The sequence below is a fragment of the Paramormyrops kingsleyae genome, chromosome 11, assembly GCF_048594095.1.
Source record: "Paramormyrops kingsleyae isolate MSU_618 chromosome 11, PKINGS_0.4, whole genome shotgun sequence".
Classification (NCBI taxonomy): domain Eukaryota; kingdom Metazoa; phylum Chordata; class Actinopteri; order Osteoglossiformes; family Mormyridae; genus Paramormyrops; species Paramormyrops kingsleyae.
The window spans coordinates 22,295,159-22,309,129 of NC_132807.1; the positions used below are offsets into that span (position 1 = coordinate 22,295,159).

At 48.1% G+C, this 13,971-nt stretch overlaps 1 protein-coding gene across 1 annotated transcript; it reads left to right on the plus strand.

The window, feature by feature from the left end:
* Positions 1 to 122: 122 nt before the first annotated feature.
* crispld2 (cysteine-rich secretory protein LCCL domain containing 2) lies at positions 123 to 13,504 on the plus strand. The gene is made up of 15 exons (XM_023790879.2): positions 123 to 397; positions 2,675 to 3,004; positions 4,123 to 4,241; positions 4,938 to 5,070; positions 7,057 to 7,172; positions 7,731 to 7,831; positions 8,124 to 8,297; positions 8,453 to 8,513; positions 8,611 to 8,677; positions 8,776 to 8,906; positions 9,040 to 9,083; positions 9,362 to 9,434; positions 9,861 to 9,936; positions 11,195 to 11,325; positions 12,323 to 13,504. The coding sequence occupies exons 2-15, from the start codon at positions 2,747 to 2,749 to the stop codon at positions 12,372 to 12,374; spliced, it is 1,536 nt and encodes a 511-aa protein (XP_023646647.2). The 5' UTR covers positions 123 to 397; positions 2,675 to 2,746; the 3' UTR covers positions 12,375 to 13,504.
* Positions 13,505 to 13,971: the final 467 nt, after the last annotated feature.

Below are 13,971 nucleotides of genomic sequence, written 5' to 3' on the forward strand. Positions count from 1 at the left end.
GTGATTATCGTTAAGTATGTTTTTCACAATAATCATAAAACTAGTTACCTACAGATGTATGAGCTGTGATGCATGCAGTCGTAAGTGGGGCGATGTTTTGCGTCGGCTTTTGCGCATCTTTTCGTAAAAGCCCCCACGGGGCACTTGCCAGCGGCGTTTCCCAAGCTCTCGGGAGGCAGTGCCGGCGTGAAGGGGATGGGTTTACATTCTCCCGTTCCACAGCCCCGGCTCTATAAAAGGCTACGAACGGCAGCTTTGGAAGCAAGAGTCAAGAAGTTGCTCTGTCCCTCTAGCCGGCATCCTTCAAATCTAAAGGAGGGAAATACCGACCGACGCGAAGAAGCGGTCTGAGGGAGCCAAGCGACATCACAGGTCACAGGTTATTCATCTGATCGTGGTAAGACCGGATTTGATATTTAGGTTTAAACACTAAAGCATCACTTAGATTTGTCTCTTCATCAAGTGTTTTAATTCATTGTAACGAACGAACATCTTGTAATTCTGGTTTGCAAGCAAAAAGTTGTTGCACACACTAAATTTCCAACTCTGTACAGAGGTAAAAGAAATTTAAATGCAATAGGTCTAAGTTTTCCCTGACCTGGCATGGTTATAAATGCATTATATTGTTAATTGGGAGGAAAGAGTCTAGAAAAAGAGAAGAAGGCATAATTTCATGATTGATCAACATGTTTTATTTTGTTTGCAAGCCTACAAAGCAAAAATGTTTTCATGTTTGATGATTTTGCTGTGGCTGTTTATAGCTTAAATCTATCGTGGGTTTCTCTATAGCACCAAACACTGCCTGCAAGAAACACTGCAGAATGCTTCTATTGGGCAGCGTGTTAGGTTCTAGGGAATGTTTCTTGGGGAAAACTGACATTTGAAGTCAGTCCTGTTAAATGGCACAAATCGGCTCCTTAAATGGGTGCAATGACATTAGAAACTGTACTATTCATACTTATTCATGCAGTGGCAAATGACACTCTGAGCTAAGAGTTAATCGGGAGTATTTCTGGTCCTGCTGTAGATGGTGAGGGTGTTGGGGGTCTCCTGGGTTTCTATGGAGTAAAACATGGGTGCTGGAACAAAGCAGATCTCTAGAAGCGGCAGGGGGCGCTCACTGGGTGAGGGGACAGACGTCTGGTTCTTGACGTATTGGGATGGTTTGTCTCTGACATTAATGGGCATCACATTGGTGACTAAGGAGCATTTGCACTCCATCTCTCCCTGTTGTATGAACTTCATGAGCAGAATGATGAAATAGATCCCATGTGCCGGTTTGGTGTGATGGGGGGGGTTGTGGGTATGAGCAGCAGGGCTGGTGTGGGGGTGGGATGTTGACACAGCCGGGTGTTCTGATGGTGTATTATTATTATTTTTTTTGCGGGTGGAGGGTGAAGGGTGGGAGGGCTTGGACCGATGGGGGGGGGGGTGCTGTGTAGTGCCTAAGGGTGAGTTAGGGGTGCCAATTTGGTGTCCAGCTTTCCCAACAGGTGTCAGAGAACGAAACTGGGAGTGTCATCTTCCAGGCGTATCCCGGGCAACTTCGAATAACACTTTGTGTTTTTAAGGCGTTCTGTTTATCTGTTCGCGAAGTGAATTTGTACTAATGCTTAAGCCAAAATCCTAATCCCTAAAAAATGCACCCATTCAAACTTGTTTTTGAGACTTGAGCAATACTTTATTTTTTGGCTTCCTCGTGTGTTTGGCTTATGGGCATGTGTCATTTCTCCCTGTTCTCTCTCTCTTTACAACGATCATTTTCATCCTAATTGGGATGAGCCCATTCAGAGGAACCCTGAAAGTTTATTCTGTCCTAAAAATATCCCTCCAATAATATGAGCTCTGGATTTCATAAAAACTTGTTTTCAGGAGTATGGAATACTAAAAATACAACATTGATTTATTGATCGATTTGTTGATTGACAGCTGATGCCACTAACTTTGCCCTCTCCAAAATCTTTGTTCTGTTGAAGATGGCTGTGGTGTAAAATTCTTCAGGTAGATTAATCTCTTTTTTCAGAGAACGGTTTGGACCTTCATGTGCCATTTAGCCTCTGGATGAGATACCCCCTGATGGTTCTCCCTCATGGTGGAATAGCATTATATGCAGGTGTTTACCAGGTTTTACCCTGATAACCTGATGTCATGCCGCCAAAGCTTCTGGTAGCGTGATGTTCACCAGGGTCTCTCCTGAGGAGAGAGAATGGCAGGCAGGGATTTGCAGGTCGTTGGTGGGACTGCATGTGCTGCTGATCACACTGCCGAGGCACGTCATCACAGACCTAATACCTGCCGATAACACTGCCCAGGCACGTCATCACAGACCTAATACCTGCCGATAACACTGCCCAGGCACGTCATCACAGACCTAATACCTGCCGATAACACTGCCCAGGCACGTCATCACAGACCTAATACCTGCCGATAACACTGCCCAGGCACGTCATCACAGACCTAATACCTGCCGATAACACTGCCCAGGCACGTCATCACAGACCTAATACCTTACGATAACACTGCCCAGGCACGTCATAACAGACCTAATACCTGCCGATAACACTGCCCAGGCACGTCATCACAGACTTAATACCTGCCGATAACACTGCCCAGGCATGTCGTCACAGACCTAATACCTGCTTACAGGGCTTGTTTCCCTCCTGACTGTGCTCAGAAAGCCAAGAGGCAGAGAGCGCACCAGTTTCCGGCCAAACAGAGAAGCGGGCATCCGGTGACTGAAGACGAGATGAATATCGCTGTTACCTGCTTGGCTGCACTTGTCCTGCTGGCCCTCGCAACCTCTGACGGAGCTGCCCTCTACCTGCCCGACTCTCCTGAGCTCCGTCGGCTGATGAGCCGGTACCATGAGGAGATGGAGCTGAACCACACGGCGCCCAGCCGGTCCCGCCGGGCCATCCCCTGGTCTGACCGCGAGGAGATTCTCAAGCTGCACAACAAGCTACGAGGGGAGGTGTACCCCACTGCCTCCAACATGGAGTACATGGTGAGGGGGCTGGGGTCAAAGGTTAACGCCCAAGATGCAGGCCCGTCACCTACTCCTGCGATATGGTGGGGAAGGAGCCTTTAGGCTTTGGCTAACGTCTAAAGATTAGTCAGTCCTGACCGCAAGTACTGATGCAGGCATTGAGAGCACCTGCACTACTGCCAGCATGGTGTCATTGCTTGATTAATACAGGCTTTAGATAACGTGTTGGATTTTGTTCTGACCTTAATGAAACAGACATGCTGGGTTTGTGACCTTCATCCTTTGACAGAAATTGGAAAATATGAGCTTCTGTCCAAACCACTGGCAGCTGTGTTGAGTGGTGTCTTACCTGGGGGGGGGGGGGAGGATTAAATGAGTTGCCTACTAAAGGCTGCTGACAGACGGTAGAGGAACCAGTGATGGGTGGTGGGGAGGGGGAGGGGGTTGGGTTGGGCAATGTGCTGGGTAGGGGTGTGGTGGGGTCGGGGAGGCAGAGTGGTCTGTCTATGTCGGGGTTGAGGGTGGGGGGAAATAGGGAAGCCACAGGTTGGCGTGCTGCCAGGTCCTAGTGAACAAGACGGGGTTTCAGAAGGGCAGACCAGGACACGTTCAGGGTGGAGGGGGTGTCCAGGGAGGGGGGGGCATAGGGGGACCACCAAAGGCCTGGAAATTTACTGAGAGGCCTTTGGTGCCATGCCGGACGTGGCACCCCCAGGTCGGGGGGGGGGGGTGCCTTCGGGTGGATGTGACGGGGGCCCTAAAAGACCGAGTTTGCTGTCGATTTTTCTTTCCACAGGTAAAATGTATTAAAATGGCCTGTCTTATTTAACCCCCGAGGTTAATAGTTTGCCAGTGATGCCTGAGTCTGTATGCGTCACTGTGGTCAGTGTCTGGCTTGTTTTGATTTTCCTTTAGACTGGTTTCATGAGTGGGGGGGGGGGGTCAGAGTCCTTGAAAGTGTGCGATGGAACAGGGTATAGGGGGCACCATGAAAGGTTTAAAATAGCGCAGTGTTTGGGGCTAATTCATACGCACGCCTGCTCACCACTGCTGCCTTGTGGAAGGTGTTTTGTGGCTGGGGTGTGTGTTTCACGGTGGGGAGGGGTCAGTTTCACAGAGGCCTGCTTTCCTTTCAGGTGTGGGATGAGGAGCTGGAGCGTTCAGCCACATACTGGGCGGAGGAGTGCATCTGGGACCACGGCCCCCAGGACCTGCTCATGTCCATAGGCCAGAACCTGGCGGTCCACTGGGGCCGGTGAGCCGAAGGATCGCCGTGGTTACCGGCACATGCACAAGCAGGCCGAGTGCTGAGATTCAACACGACTGACCAATGGCACTCTGCCTGTGTAGACGGCACACAGCACACAAAGGACATTGTCCAATAAACACACAGATGGCAGGGCAGATGAAAGCGAGGCCCCGCCCCCGACGCTGAGCCCGTAGCGAGCGGCACAGTGGCCCTTTGTCAGCACTTTCTTTCCCAGCAGGTGATTTTCTGGGACTCCCTGCTCACTCCCACAATCCCCCTCTCTTCTGGCACCAAAGGGCACTCCACGCATTTCCCCTCTGCGCCACTGAGGTGACAGTGTGCAGGATAAAGTAAAGGGTCTTAGGACCCCTTGGCATGTTCGCTCCCCCCCCCCCCCCATTCTGCCAGTAGCTGGGTGTCCTTATCTGGGGCGGGGGGGGGGGGCAGTGTTCAAATAGAGGGGGATCTCCCTTAAAATGACCATCTTACAATATGTAATGCCACCTCCTCCCGGTCCTGTCGACAACATTTTCCACAATTCAAACACTGGGGGTAAAACTTTCTGCTAAACCCAGTTTTATTAGCATGGGCTAAAGAGCTGCTTTGGAAGGGAGCCAAAGAGGTGGCAGGCTTTCGGATATCACCTTCCACCCCTGGCACCTGCGAGGTCCCCAGGGGCTTAACCTGTGTCCCCGTTGGCAGGTACCGCTCCCCGGCCTACCACGTGCAGGCCTGGTACGACGAGGTGAAGGACTACACCTACCCCTACCCCCACGAGTGTAACCCCTGGTGTCCTGAGCGCTGCTCCGGGCCGATGTGCACTCACTACACCCAGGTGAGGCTGCAGGCTCAAACGTGCTGTATGTGTGACTCCGCAGATTAGGGTGCCGAGCCTAGGATCAGTAGGTTGCTGGTTCAAAACCTAGGATTGGCAGACTGATGTCACTGTTGGGCCCTTGAGAAAGGCCCTTACCCCTGGCTGCTCTAGTGACAGGCTGGCCCTGCTGTCTCAATCGTAAATCATTTCAGATAACGGCGTCTGTTAAATAAATAAACGTAACTAATGGGAAGATCACTGAGAAAGTGCAGTGCTTGCTGGGAGACCTGAAGCTCTGGCATCTGGCAGATTCCTGAAATGAGAGAGCTCTCCGTCAGGGTCGGTCTGTGAGGCGTTGGCTACAGGGCCCCCCGGCCAGCGCAACCCCCGCAAACCCCACACAGCTCACGTGTTTCCCATTCGTCTTGAACATTTAATGCGAAGCACGTGCAATTTGCATGCCTGCAGGCGCAGGTATTGCAGCCTTGGTCCAAAATCAACATGAGGGAAATGCGATGAGTGGTGCCACGGTCCCGGTATTGGCATACCGATTTTTTAATTATTATTTTTTTTCCCCCAAACCCAGCCCGGACCCTTAACTAACAGCGATGGGCTGGAAATCTGCAGATTGTAGCAGAGACAAGGGCAAGTTATCCAAACAGCTACCAGTAAAAGGCTTCCTGTATGAAACTAGGGGGGGCTGGCTAACGGGATGTCCTGGGGGGGCCAGCGTTCGAGTATTTAAAATGCCCAGTGGACCTCGTCTTTTACACCAGGTCACTGAGAACACGGAATGTACCATGCCCCCCTGCCCCCCCCCCCCCCCCCCCAAAAAAAAATCAGGTCAGCTTTCTAGGGACCAACCCCAGGACTGCAGCCCATTTTTGTGGTCAGTCTGGATGCAGCCGTTACTTCCTTTCATTAAAACGGAGCCGGGCAGAGATCCAGCTGGGCTGGCCAGGTCCACCGTTTGCATCACCTTCTGGATGAGTGGATTGTAACCTTCCCTGGTCATGGATGGCTGCTGTTTGATCACCACAGGCCCAGCTGACTCAGGTCCAGGCTGCCTGGTGTAGCAGCTAAGGGAGGTTCCCCCCCCCCACACACACACACATCCCTGACTGGAAAGAGATGTAAACATACAGAGAAAGGTGAGGGAGTAAGAATCGCCCAATTCAGCAGCTCTTTCAATGATCTGCTGCTGGGCTCCTACACCTGGTCGTCTGGCCCAGCTCCTGCCGAAGTCTCCACTGATATCTGCTGCTCACATAGCTCCCTGCGTAGGTAGTGGACTTGCCAGTCGGGCCAAATCTGAACCTATGGTTGTTGCCAAGCAAGGCACTTAAACTGGATATTCTGCCGTTAGACACCCAGCTGTTTCACTGGGTATGAGGCCAGCGTTACCAGCTGCGTGAGCTGCTTTGAATAAATGTCTGCTAAGCAGCCACATGATGGGGGACAAAGGTGTAACATTAACCCTGTCTGTGCTGGACGTTAACCCCTTCTGAGCTGGACTCTCATCAGCATGTGTGGAGGAGCCAGTAGCTGTGAAGGATTATGGGAAGGTGGGAGGGAAGGGCAGGATTCAGTTCAGTTTATTTTTATATAGCGCAGTTTATTTTTATATAGCGCCTTTCACAATACAGTCGCTCCGAGGTGTTTTGCATGAGTGCTTTTATGCATTAATACTTCATTCATACAGAATAATACAAAAACAGGAGAGAGAAAGAATGAAGGAAATAAGCCAGATGACAATGGAAGAGAGGAGCCAAAAACTTCCAGGAAAAAAACCCTGGGGGGGCCAAAGGTCCCCCAGGCCTGCAAACAATATAAAAAAAAGAAAGAATTGTAGCCTATCCTTATTTTTTCTGCTGCCAGATTGCAGTGTGTCTAGATTATACCATTAGATCATCCAAAGATGGAACGCATTGAGCTGTGTGCGAGACCATGAATGTGGAGCATTTGACATCTAAAGCTAATGATTTCCCCAATCTTTTCTTGCAGCTGGTTTGGGCTACTACCAGCCGGGTTGGCTGTGCCGTCCACATCTGCCCCGCCATGAACGTCTGGGGTGAGATCTGGGAAAATGCTGTGTACCTGGTCTGCAACTACTCACCCAAGTAAGTCACATGACTCTGCTCGGCCTATCAAGGCCAGGATGCAACGCTCCTGCAAGTGGTGGTCAACCCAGACATTTGCATGAGACCCCGAAGTTTAGGGGCCCCCTGATGGCCATAAAGGGTTATTGACTCGATACTCAATTGGGCCCCAGACTCCTGTGTCGCACGTGTGCTTTTTACACACTTGGAAATGGAAGAGTTTCTTCATCGCAGGCCGGCCGTCATTTTAATGGGAAGTGTCTGTTTATGGCGCTAACTTTGTCATGACACACTGAGGTCACACTTTCCAGAGGGAAAAAGAGAGGAAAGGTTTTAAAAAAGGATGAGGATGGGGAAAAAACAGCACAGAATGACCAGGTCACTCTCCTTCTGATGGTCGTAATAAAGTAATTACTAGCAGGATGTTGGCAGCTCCTTTCGCCGGCTTCAGCAGATTTTTGCGCTGCTCAGATCACTAACAATACCTGGTTTGTCTTTTGGGACGATTGCTGAAGGGCTTCTTGGATCGGGTACAGTGCTTGGGAAGTGAGTCAAGTCCTATCGTGTTGTGTTGTTCAGGGGCAATTGGATCGGAGAGGCTCCCTATCAACACGGACGCCCCTGCTCCCAGTGCCCCCCCAGTTATGGAGGTGTCTGTCGGGATAATCTCTGCTACAAAGGTGAGCTCTCTGACACACTTCATCGAGGATTCTAAAGCTTTATTTTCATTGAGTACTTGCTTATGTACCTCCCTAAAGACTCAAACAACATATGATGAAAAATAATAATAAGTAACAAATGGCATACACCATATACAAAGATATATATAATGCACAATATACAATAACATACAGGCAGGACAACAATCCAATCAACATCAGATGTAGAACTGGGATCTCTAGGGATTGGCTGTGACTGTGAATCGAGTGAAGCCTCTGATTGATTCTTGATTGGCAAACTCCTTCCTCACAGAGGATGCCCAAGTGCCGCAGCAGCCAGAGACGGAGGACATGAACGAGGTGGAGAGGGCTCAGGTGCCGGTCCAAGACCGAACCACGACCACGAAGCCAGCGCCCAGACCTCAGCCCAAGCCTTCCATGCCAAAGAAGACTCCCTCATCCAAATCTGCCAGCACCAGCTACTTGGGTGAGTGTAGGGAACACAAGGGTGAGGAAGACTGACATAGGGCTTGTGGGTGGGCCACTTTACCGTTTACTGGACCTCATACAAATGTATCCTTCCTCTGTGGTGAATAGTGCCGGTTCTGGTTTACTTATAGATTCTTTTGCTTTCGTTTGCAGCACAGAAAATCAAGTGTGAGACCAAGATGCGTGATAAATGCAGAGGGGCAACCTGTAACAGGTGCTTTATCAAACAAACCCTCCCCGACACAATGGATCTGGCCATGACGCCATTAATCTCCATTAATACCATCAATCATCCCGGTTTGTCTCGGCAGGTACCAGTGTCCAGCCAACTGCCTACGCAGCAAAGCCAAAGTCTGGGGGACGCTCTTCTACGACGTGGTGAGTCGCGACGGCCCGTCCGCCGTGGGAACGAGAGAACTGGCAGTGCCGTTCGCCTCGACAATCCTTTCTTGTGTATTTTTGTTCCTGCTCTCCAGCAATCGAGTATCTGCCGCGCCGCCATTCATTCTGGCGCCATCGACAACAACGGGGGCCTGGTGGACATCACCAGGAAGGACAACCTGCCCTTCTTTGTCAAGGCCACGAAGAATGAGATAGAGAGCCTCAGGTACTCGTCTATTGCAGGGCATTACGCTGAATGGCAGTGCATTCAACGAGTAGGATAAGAGCAATGGAACAATATGAAGAACGTGGTCCACTTGCATCATGACAGACTGCATATCTTCTGTGTCTCTTTGCAGCAAATACAAACCAGGCAATGCATTTGTGGTTGCAAGAGTGGAAAGTAAGTAATACCCTTTAGGTTCCATAGACAGTGAATGCATGTTTCCTTTAGAAATGAGGCCCAAGCCATGAAATGCAGGTTGCATGTGTGGTCTGGAAGCTCTTCTGCAACCATAAGCCTGCAGAAGGAGTCTTGTTGTTGTATCTTTGGTTGTATCTTCTGTACCTTGTTGTAATATTCAGTTACTCCCTTTAGATGTGTTGCATGAAATGGTAAATTTTAAACAACGTCAAATTGGGTGGATAACCTGAACAAACCTCTTTGGTTTTTATCTGCAGGACAATCGATTGACTGTTATGCCACGGTGGCTGAGATATGTCCCTTCGGAAAGACGGCCGCTAACTGCCCAAGGTAAATGGATTCACAAACCGGCGTATCTATGCAACCAGGCGCACGGTACCCCGCGGAAAACCACCGTCAGTTTGAACAGGAGGAATGTGCTTTGTAATCACAAAAAAACATCTGTAGATGTGAAGCCAGTGCTTCAAACCTCGATTAGCACGACTAGCACTTTCACAGATGTGCCCGCTAAGGAGAACAGTCTGGTGGCTTCTGGAATTTGCCATAAGACTTGTAGGTTCGGGTTCTAGATATCTTGATACCTGGCCTTCAGAGTCAAGGAGGGGATTTGCTTGTGTACCTGTATGTAGTGATCTGATGTTATGCTGGGAAATGGGGCTGTATCAATGTGCTTTGGCTGGGTTTTGTGTTGTCTCGATAAGAGAATTCTGGGAATTCTGTTTGGTATTCCTCCATCATCCCTGCATCTGTTCTCAGGGTCCTCTGCCCTGACGGCTGCAAGGACCAGCCATCTTACTGGGCACCAGTGCTTGGGAACAACATATATTTAGATGTGAGTAACCCCCCCACCATACACACACACACACACACACACACACACACACAAAGATTTTTTGTGAGCAACCGACAAGATGTGTTGGGTCCCTTAAAAAGCACTGCTGTTTTGTGGTGGGGGTCCCTTTGGCCAGTGGCTCACCCCCCCCCCCCCATTGTGGATGGCGTTCCTACAGCCTGGGGATCCGCCAGCAGGGATCCTGCGCTCCCCGTCTCCGTCTTGTGGACTGGCGAACCAGATGTTTTACTCCAAACAAAAGCTGAGCTATCATCCAGCTGGTTCAGGGTTAGGCCAGTAAAAAAAACTTAATAATGTGAATTATGTTCAACAAATGTTTCTACTAAACACGTAAGTAGGTAGCAATGGTAACAGTAACAAGAAACAGGAACATATACAGTAAAATCCCGTCATAGTGGACTCTCTTATAACGGAGTATCGTCAATAACGGACGAAGTCCGCTGGTCCTGGCCGTGCGCCTTTAAGAACATGCAGAATATAGCAGACTCACATATAACGGAATTTCGCTTATTACGGACACACAATTTGGTCCCCAGGGCCGCTTTTAGCTGTAGTTTTGTTTGGCTATAACGGACATGCAGGCTCCGCCTACAAGGCGCGTGGCGTGCCGGTGATATCCAGCGCAGATACGTATGTAGTCGGGATTATTAATAGTGACGCATCTGGTCAGGTAAAGTTGGATTACTACGTGTACAATATAATAATCTATACCACAAGTGTGTCTGCTGGGGTGTGGCATGAGTAAATGGTGTCCTGTAGTTGTGTTCTGGGCACACAGCAACTGGATATAACGGACTCTGGATATAACGGACTGCCTTTTGCCAGGTCCCTTGAAGTCGGTTATAACTGGATTGTACTGTACATGGATTATTAGGTTTAGGCAGAATGGAGCAGGAGAAGCTCAACCAACACTTTTGAAGGCCGTTATCCATGTCAATTTCCAAATGATGGTATCTCACAGAAACTCTGGTGGAGTTAAAATTGGGAGTTAAAATTCAAAGGCAGGCCCTGATAAATTCTTCCGGTATTTCATAGCTGTTTATTACTCAGTGGTTTTGATTCTGATTCTTATATAGCATAAAATCTTCCTTACTGTCCATGGAAACTCATTAGCTATAGTCAGGCCCTGACCACTATATTCCTGATAGACCATTCAGTTATTCGGTGTCTGCGGGAGGGGGGAGGTTGTTACACGGAAGCTAATGTAGGGAAGATAACCTCAGTTCCCCGCCCTCAGAGCTCCAGTATCTGCCGAGCAGCTATCCATGCTGGAGCGATCAAAGCCAGCGGGGGCTATGTGGACATCCTGGCCCTGGCGAATAGGAAGAGCTACGTGGGAACGCTGAAGAACGGAATCCAGTCAGAGAGGTACCTTCTACTCCCTGTTTACTCCTGTATGCCTTTATGAAGCAATTAGCTCTTGCTGTCGGGATCCGGACAGCGCGGTTTAGACCACACACCCTCTCTCTGCTTCCCTGCCCGTCTGGCTCTCCTTGATAAAGAAATGCAATACGATCGGCCCAGTTCTGGAAAAATATAAAGCAGATCCTACAAACTCAATTAAAATCTCCTTTGCAGGACCTCGTCCTCACCTCGGTCAGTGTATGATTATGAGTTTTTTTACAACAGCGAGTCAGTAACGGACGAACCCACGAGTGTCCATAAACGTCAAGCCGACCACCCATGCGGGCAGACCCCTATTAACTGCGAAATAATTGCAGTCCTTCTGTTCCCGTGTGGATGGAAACTCTCGAAGTCTGACTCAGCAAGTCCCATTATGTCAAAGATAATGCGAACAGGGCAGCCCTGTCTAAATGTCTTCTGGGGTTACTTTAATAATGAATTAATAACAAACAAGCAAGCCAAGTAAAGCAGGCACAATTGTTGGAATGGTCAGGCACGTCATGTGCAGCCATAAAAACTGAAGACTTAACTCTAACTTGCCATATTCCAAGTAACACTTGTATACCAACTGCATTATGGGTCAAGTTTGATTCCTAATCAATCTCTTTGATTATTTCTACTGCAATAAAGGGGGAGGTGTTAACAGAGGTAGGCTTTCTGATCTGTTCTAGATTAATAGCTTAGTGTTTGTCTTTCCCTTGAAATGGCCTTCAAGTAATGTTACTGAACCTGGGAAAAAGGCTTCTTATCCGTTCTTAATTGTTTCATATTTGATTATTCTGGCTTCCCGACGTGTCCCAGCGGTTAAACAAACACTGTGGAATGAGTATGACGTGGAGAGATTTCTGTTGCACTGCCAGGACAGTGCCCTGCCAGGACCCTATATGTGACTAACTCCACTGTCAGATTTACGAAGGAGAGAGAAGCTCTTACGAGGTCTTTTCCCATCCTGTCTTTCCAGTAAGAGGAATACGGAGGGGAATTCTTTCCGCGTCTTTGCTGTGAGGGAGTAGGCCATCGTTCCCACTAGACCTCCTGGTGGTCCAAGCTGACACGGGATGGGGAAGACCAAGAGGGGGACACTATGGAGACCTCTGGAGTGTGCATCAAGCTTGGAAGATGCTGAACTCCTTGGTGGGCCTCCAGAACTTCATTTAATTTCATTTCTCAGTTGACACTCAAAACATGGATTTACTACTTGGGGGGATATTATTTCTTGTGTGTCTAAACTTTTGTTGTTGTTTTTTTTTTTTCGTGTCAACACACAACAAATTCAGAATGGTGTACAGTATCGATGACGATTTCAACAGCAGTGCTGGTTTTGTTCCGTCTTTACCTGTAGGTTTAAAAGAGATCTAGTTATCTTTATTATAATTATTATTTTTATTTGTTATTCTTGTTGTTGTTTTTTTTATAATGCATTTGCAATGGAAAAGAAAATGATTGATCGTAGTACACAGGCATGTATATGGATCACTCATTTAATCATTTTGTACAGTTTTTTGATTTGTATTGTGTGTTATGTACCAATATGTGTATTTTTCATGTATTGGTATATTTGATTAGCTGTTGTATGTTTCCTTCTAAGGGTCGATGTGTATTGTCATGTGTTTTCTGTCGTTGCCCATTTCGGTCTGCTCTCTGGCAGGGGAGGGGCTGGAGATGCCTGGCCCCCTTCACGATGGCTGTATGTGGTCATACCTTTTTAGTACAAGGTACCAAACAGCCGCCACTCCCCCAGATGAGTCCGACCCAGCGAGTGAACATTAGTGCTGTCCTTGGAGAAACCAGCGCAGAATCCTTCTGAGAACAAAATTTACATAACTTGATATTTACTATGCAGATGGATATGATTATTATTATTATTATTGTTATTGTTATTGAAACCTCTGCCTTCTTTCTGTTTCGGTCCTGGCCAGTGTTCTGTTTTGTTTAATTTAGCAATTTACCCGTCATCACACACACCATCTCCTCATTCTGCGGCCAGTCCATAGCTGAGGGACTGTGTTCTTACACAACTCATGGCATAGTTTACATGGAGACAGCTGAATGTTTGTAAACTCATCAATACCCTTTTTTAAGGGGGGGTGGGGGGTGGATGGATAAATGAAAATTTATACTATATATATATATATATATATATATATATATATATATATATATATATATATATATATATATATATATATATATTTTAGCTGAAAAGGCCTTTTATAAACAATGTGAGTAACAGTTCTTGCCCTTCTGAATGGTGTGGCTCATTGCTTCCCAACCCGGTCCTTGGAACCCCACAGACAGTTCACGTTTTTGCTCCCTCCCAGCTACCTGCTAGGCAGTCCACATTTTTGCTCCCTTGGGAACTGGGAGGGAGCAAAAACAGGGACTGGCTTGCGGGTCCCAAAGGACCGGATTGAGAAACACTGTTGTAGCAGTATATGCCCAATGTGGATGTTTAAACCGCTTAAACACAGCCACATAATAGAAAGGTACTTTGCCAAGAGGTACGTGATATGTGGGAAGACTTCGCTTAGGAAGGAGTGCCTTGTCAGACCCTTACAACCATCTTAATGCTTCATTGCTTCGACATCTTGGCTGGTTAGACTTAAAGGG

Bases quoted from the DNA above. Each gene is read 5' to 3' on its own strand.
- crispld2 (XM_023790879.2), top strand. From the start codon at position 2,747: ATGAATATCGCTGTTACCTGCTTGGCTGCACTTGTCCTGCTGGCCCTC. The intron at 8,907-9,039 runs GTACTCGTCTAT...GTCTCTTTGCAG, and splicing joins AATGAGATAGAGAGCCTCAG to CAAATACAAACCAGGCAATG. The intron at 9,084-9,361 runs GTAAGTAATACC...TTTTATCTGCAG, and splicing joins TGTGGTTGCAAGAGTGGAAA to GACAATCGATTGACTGTTAT.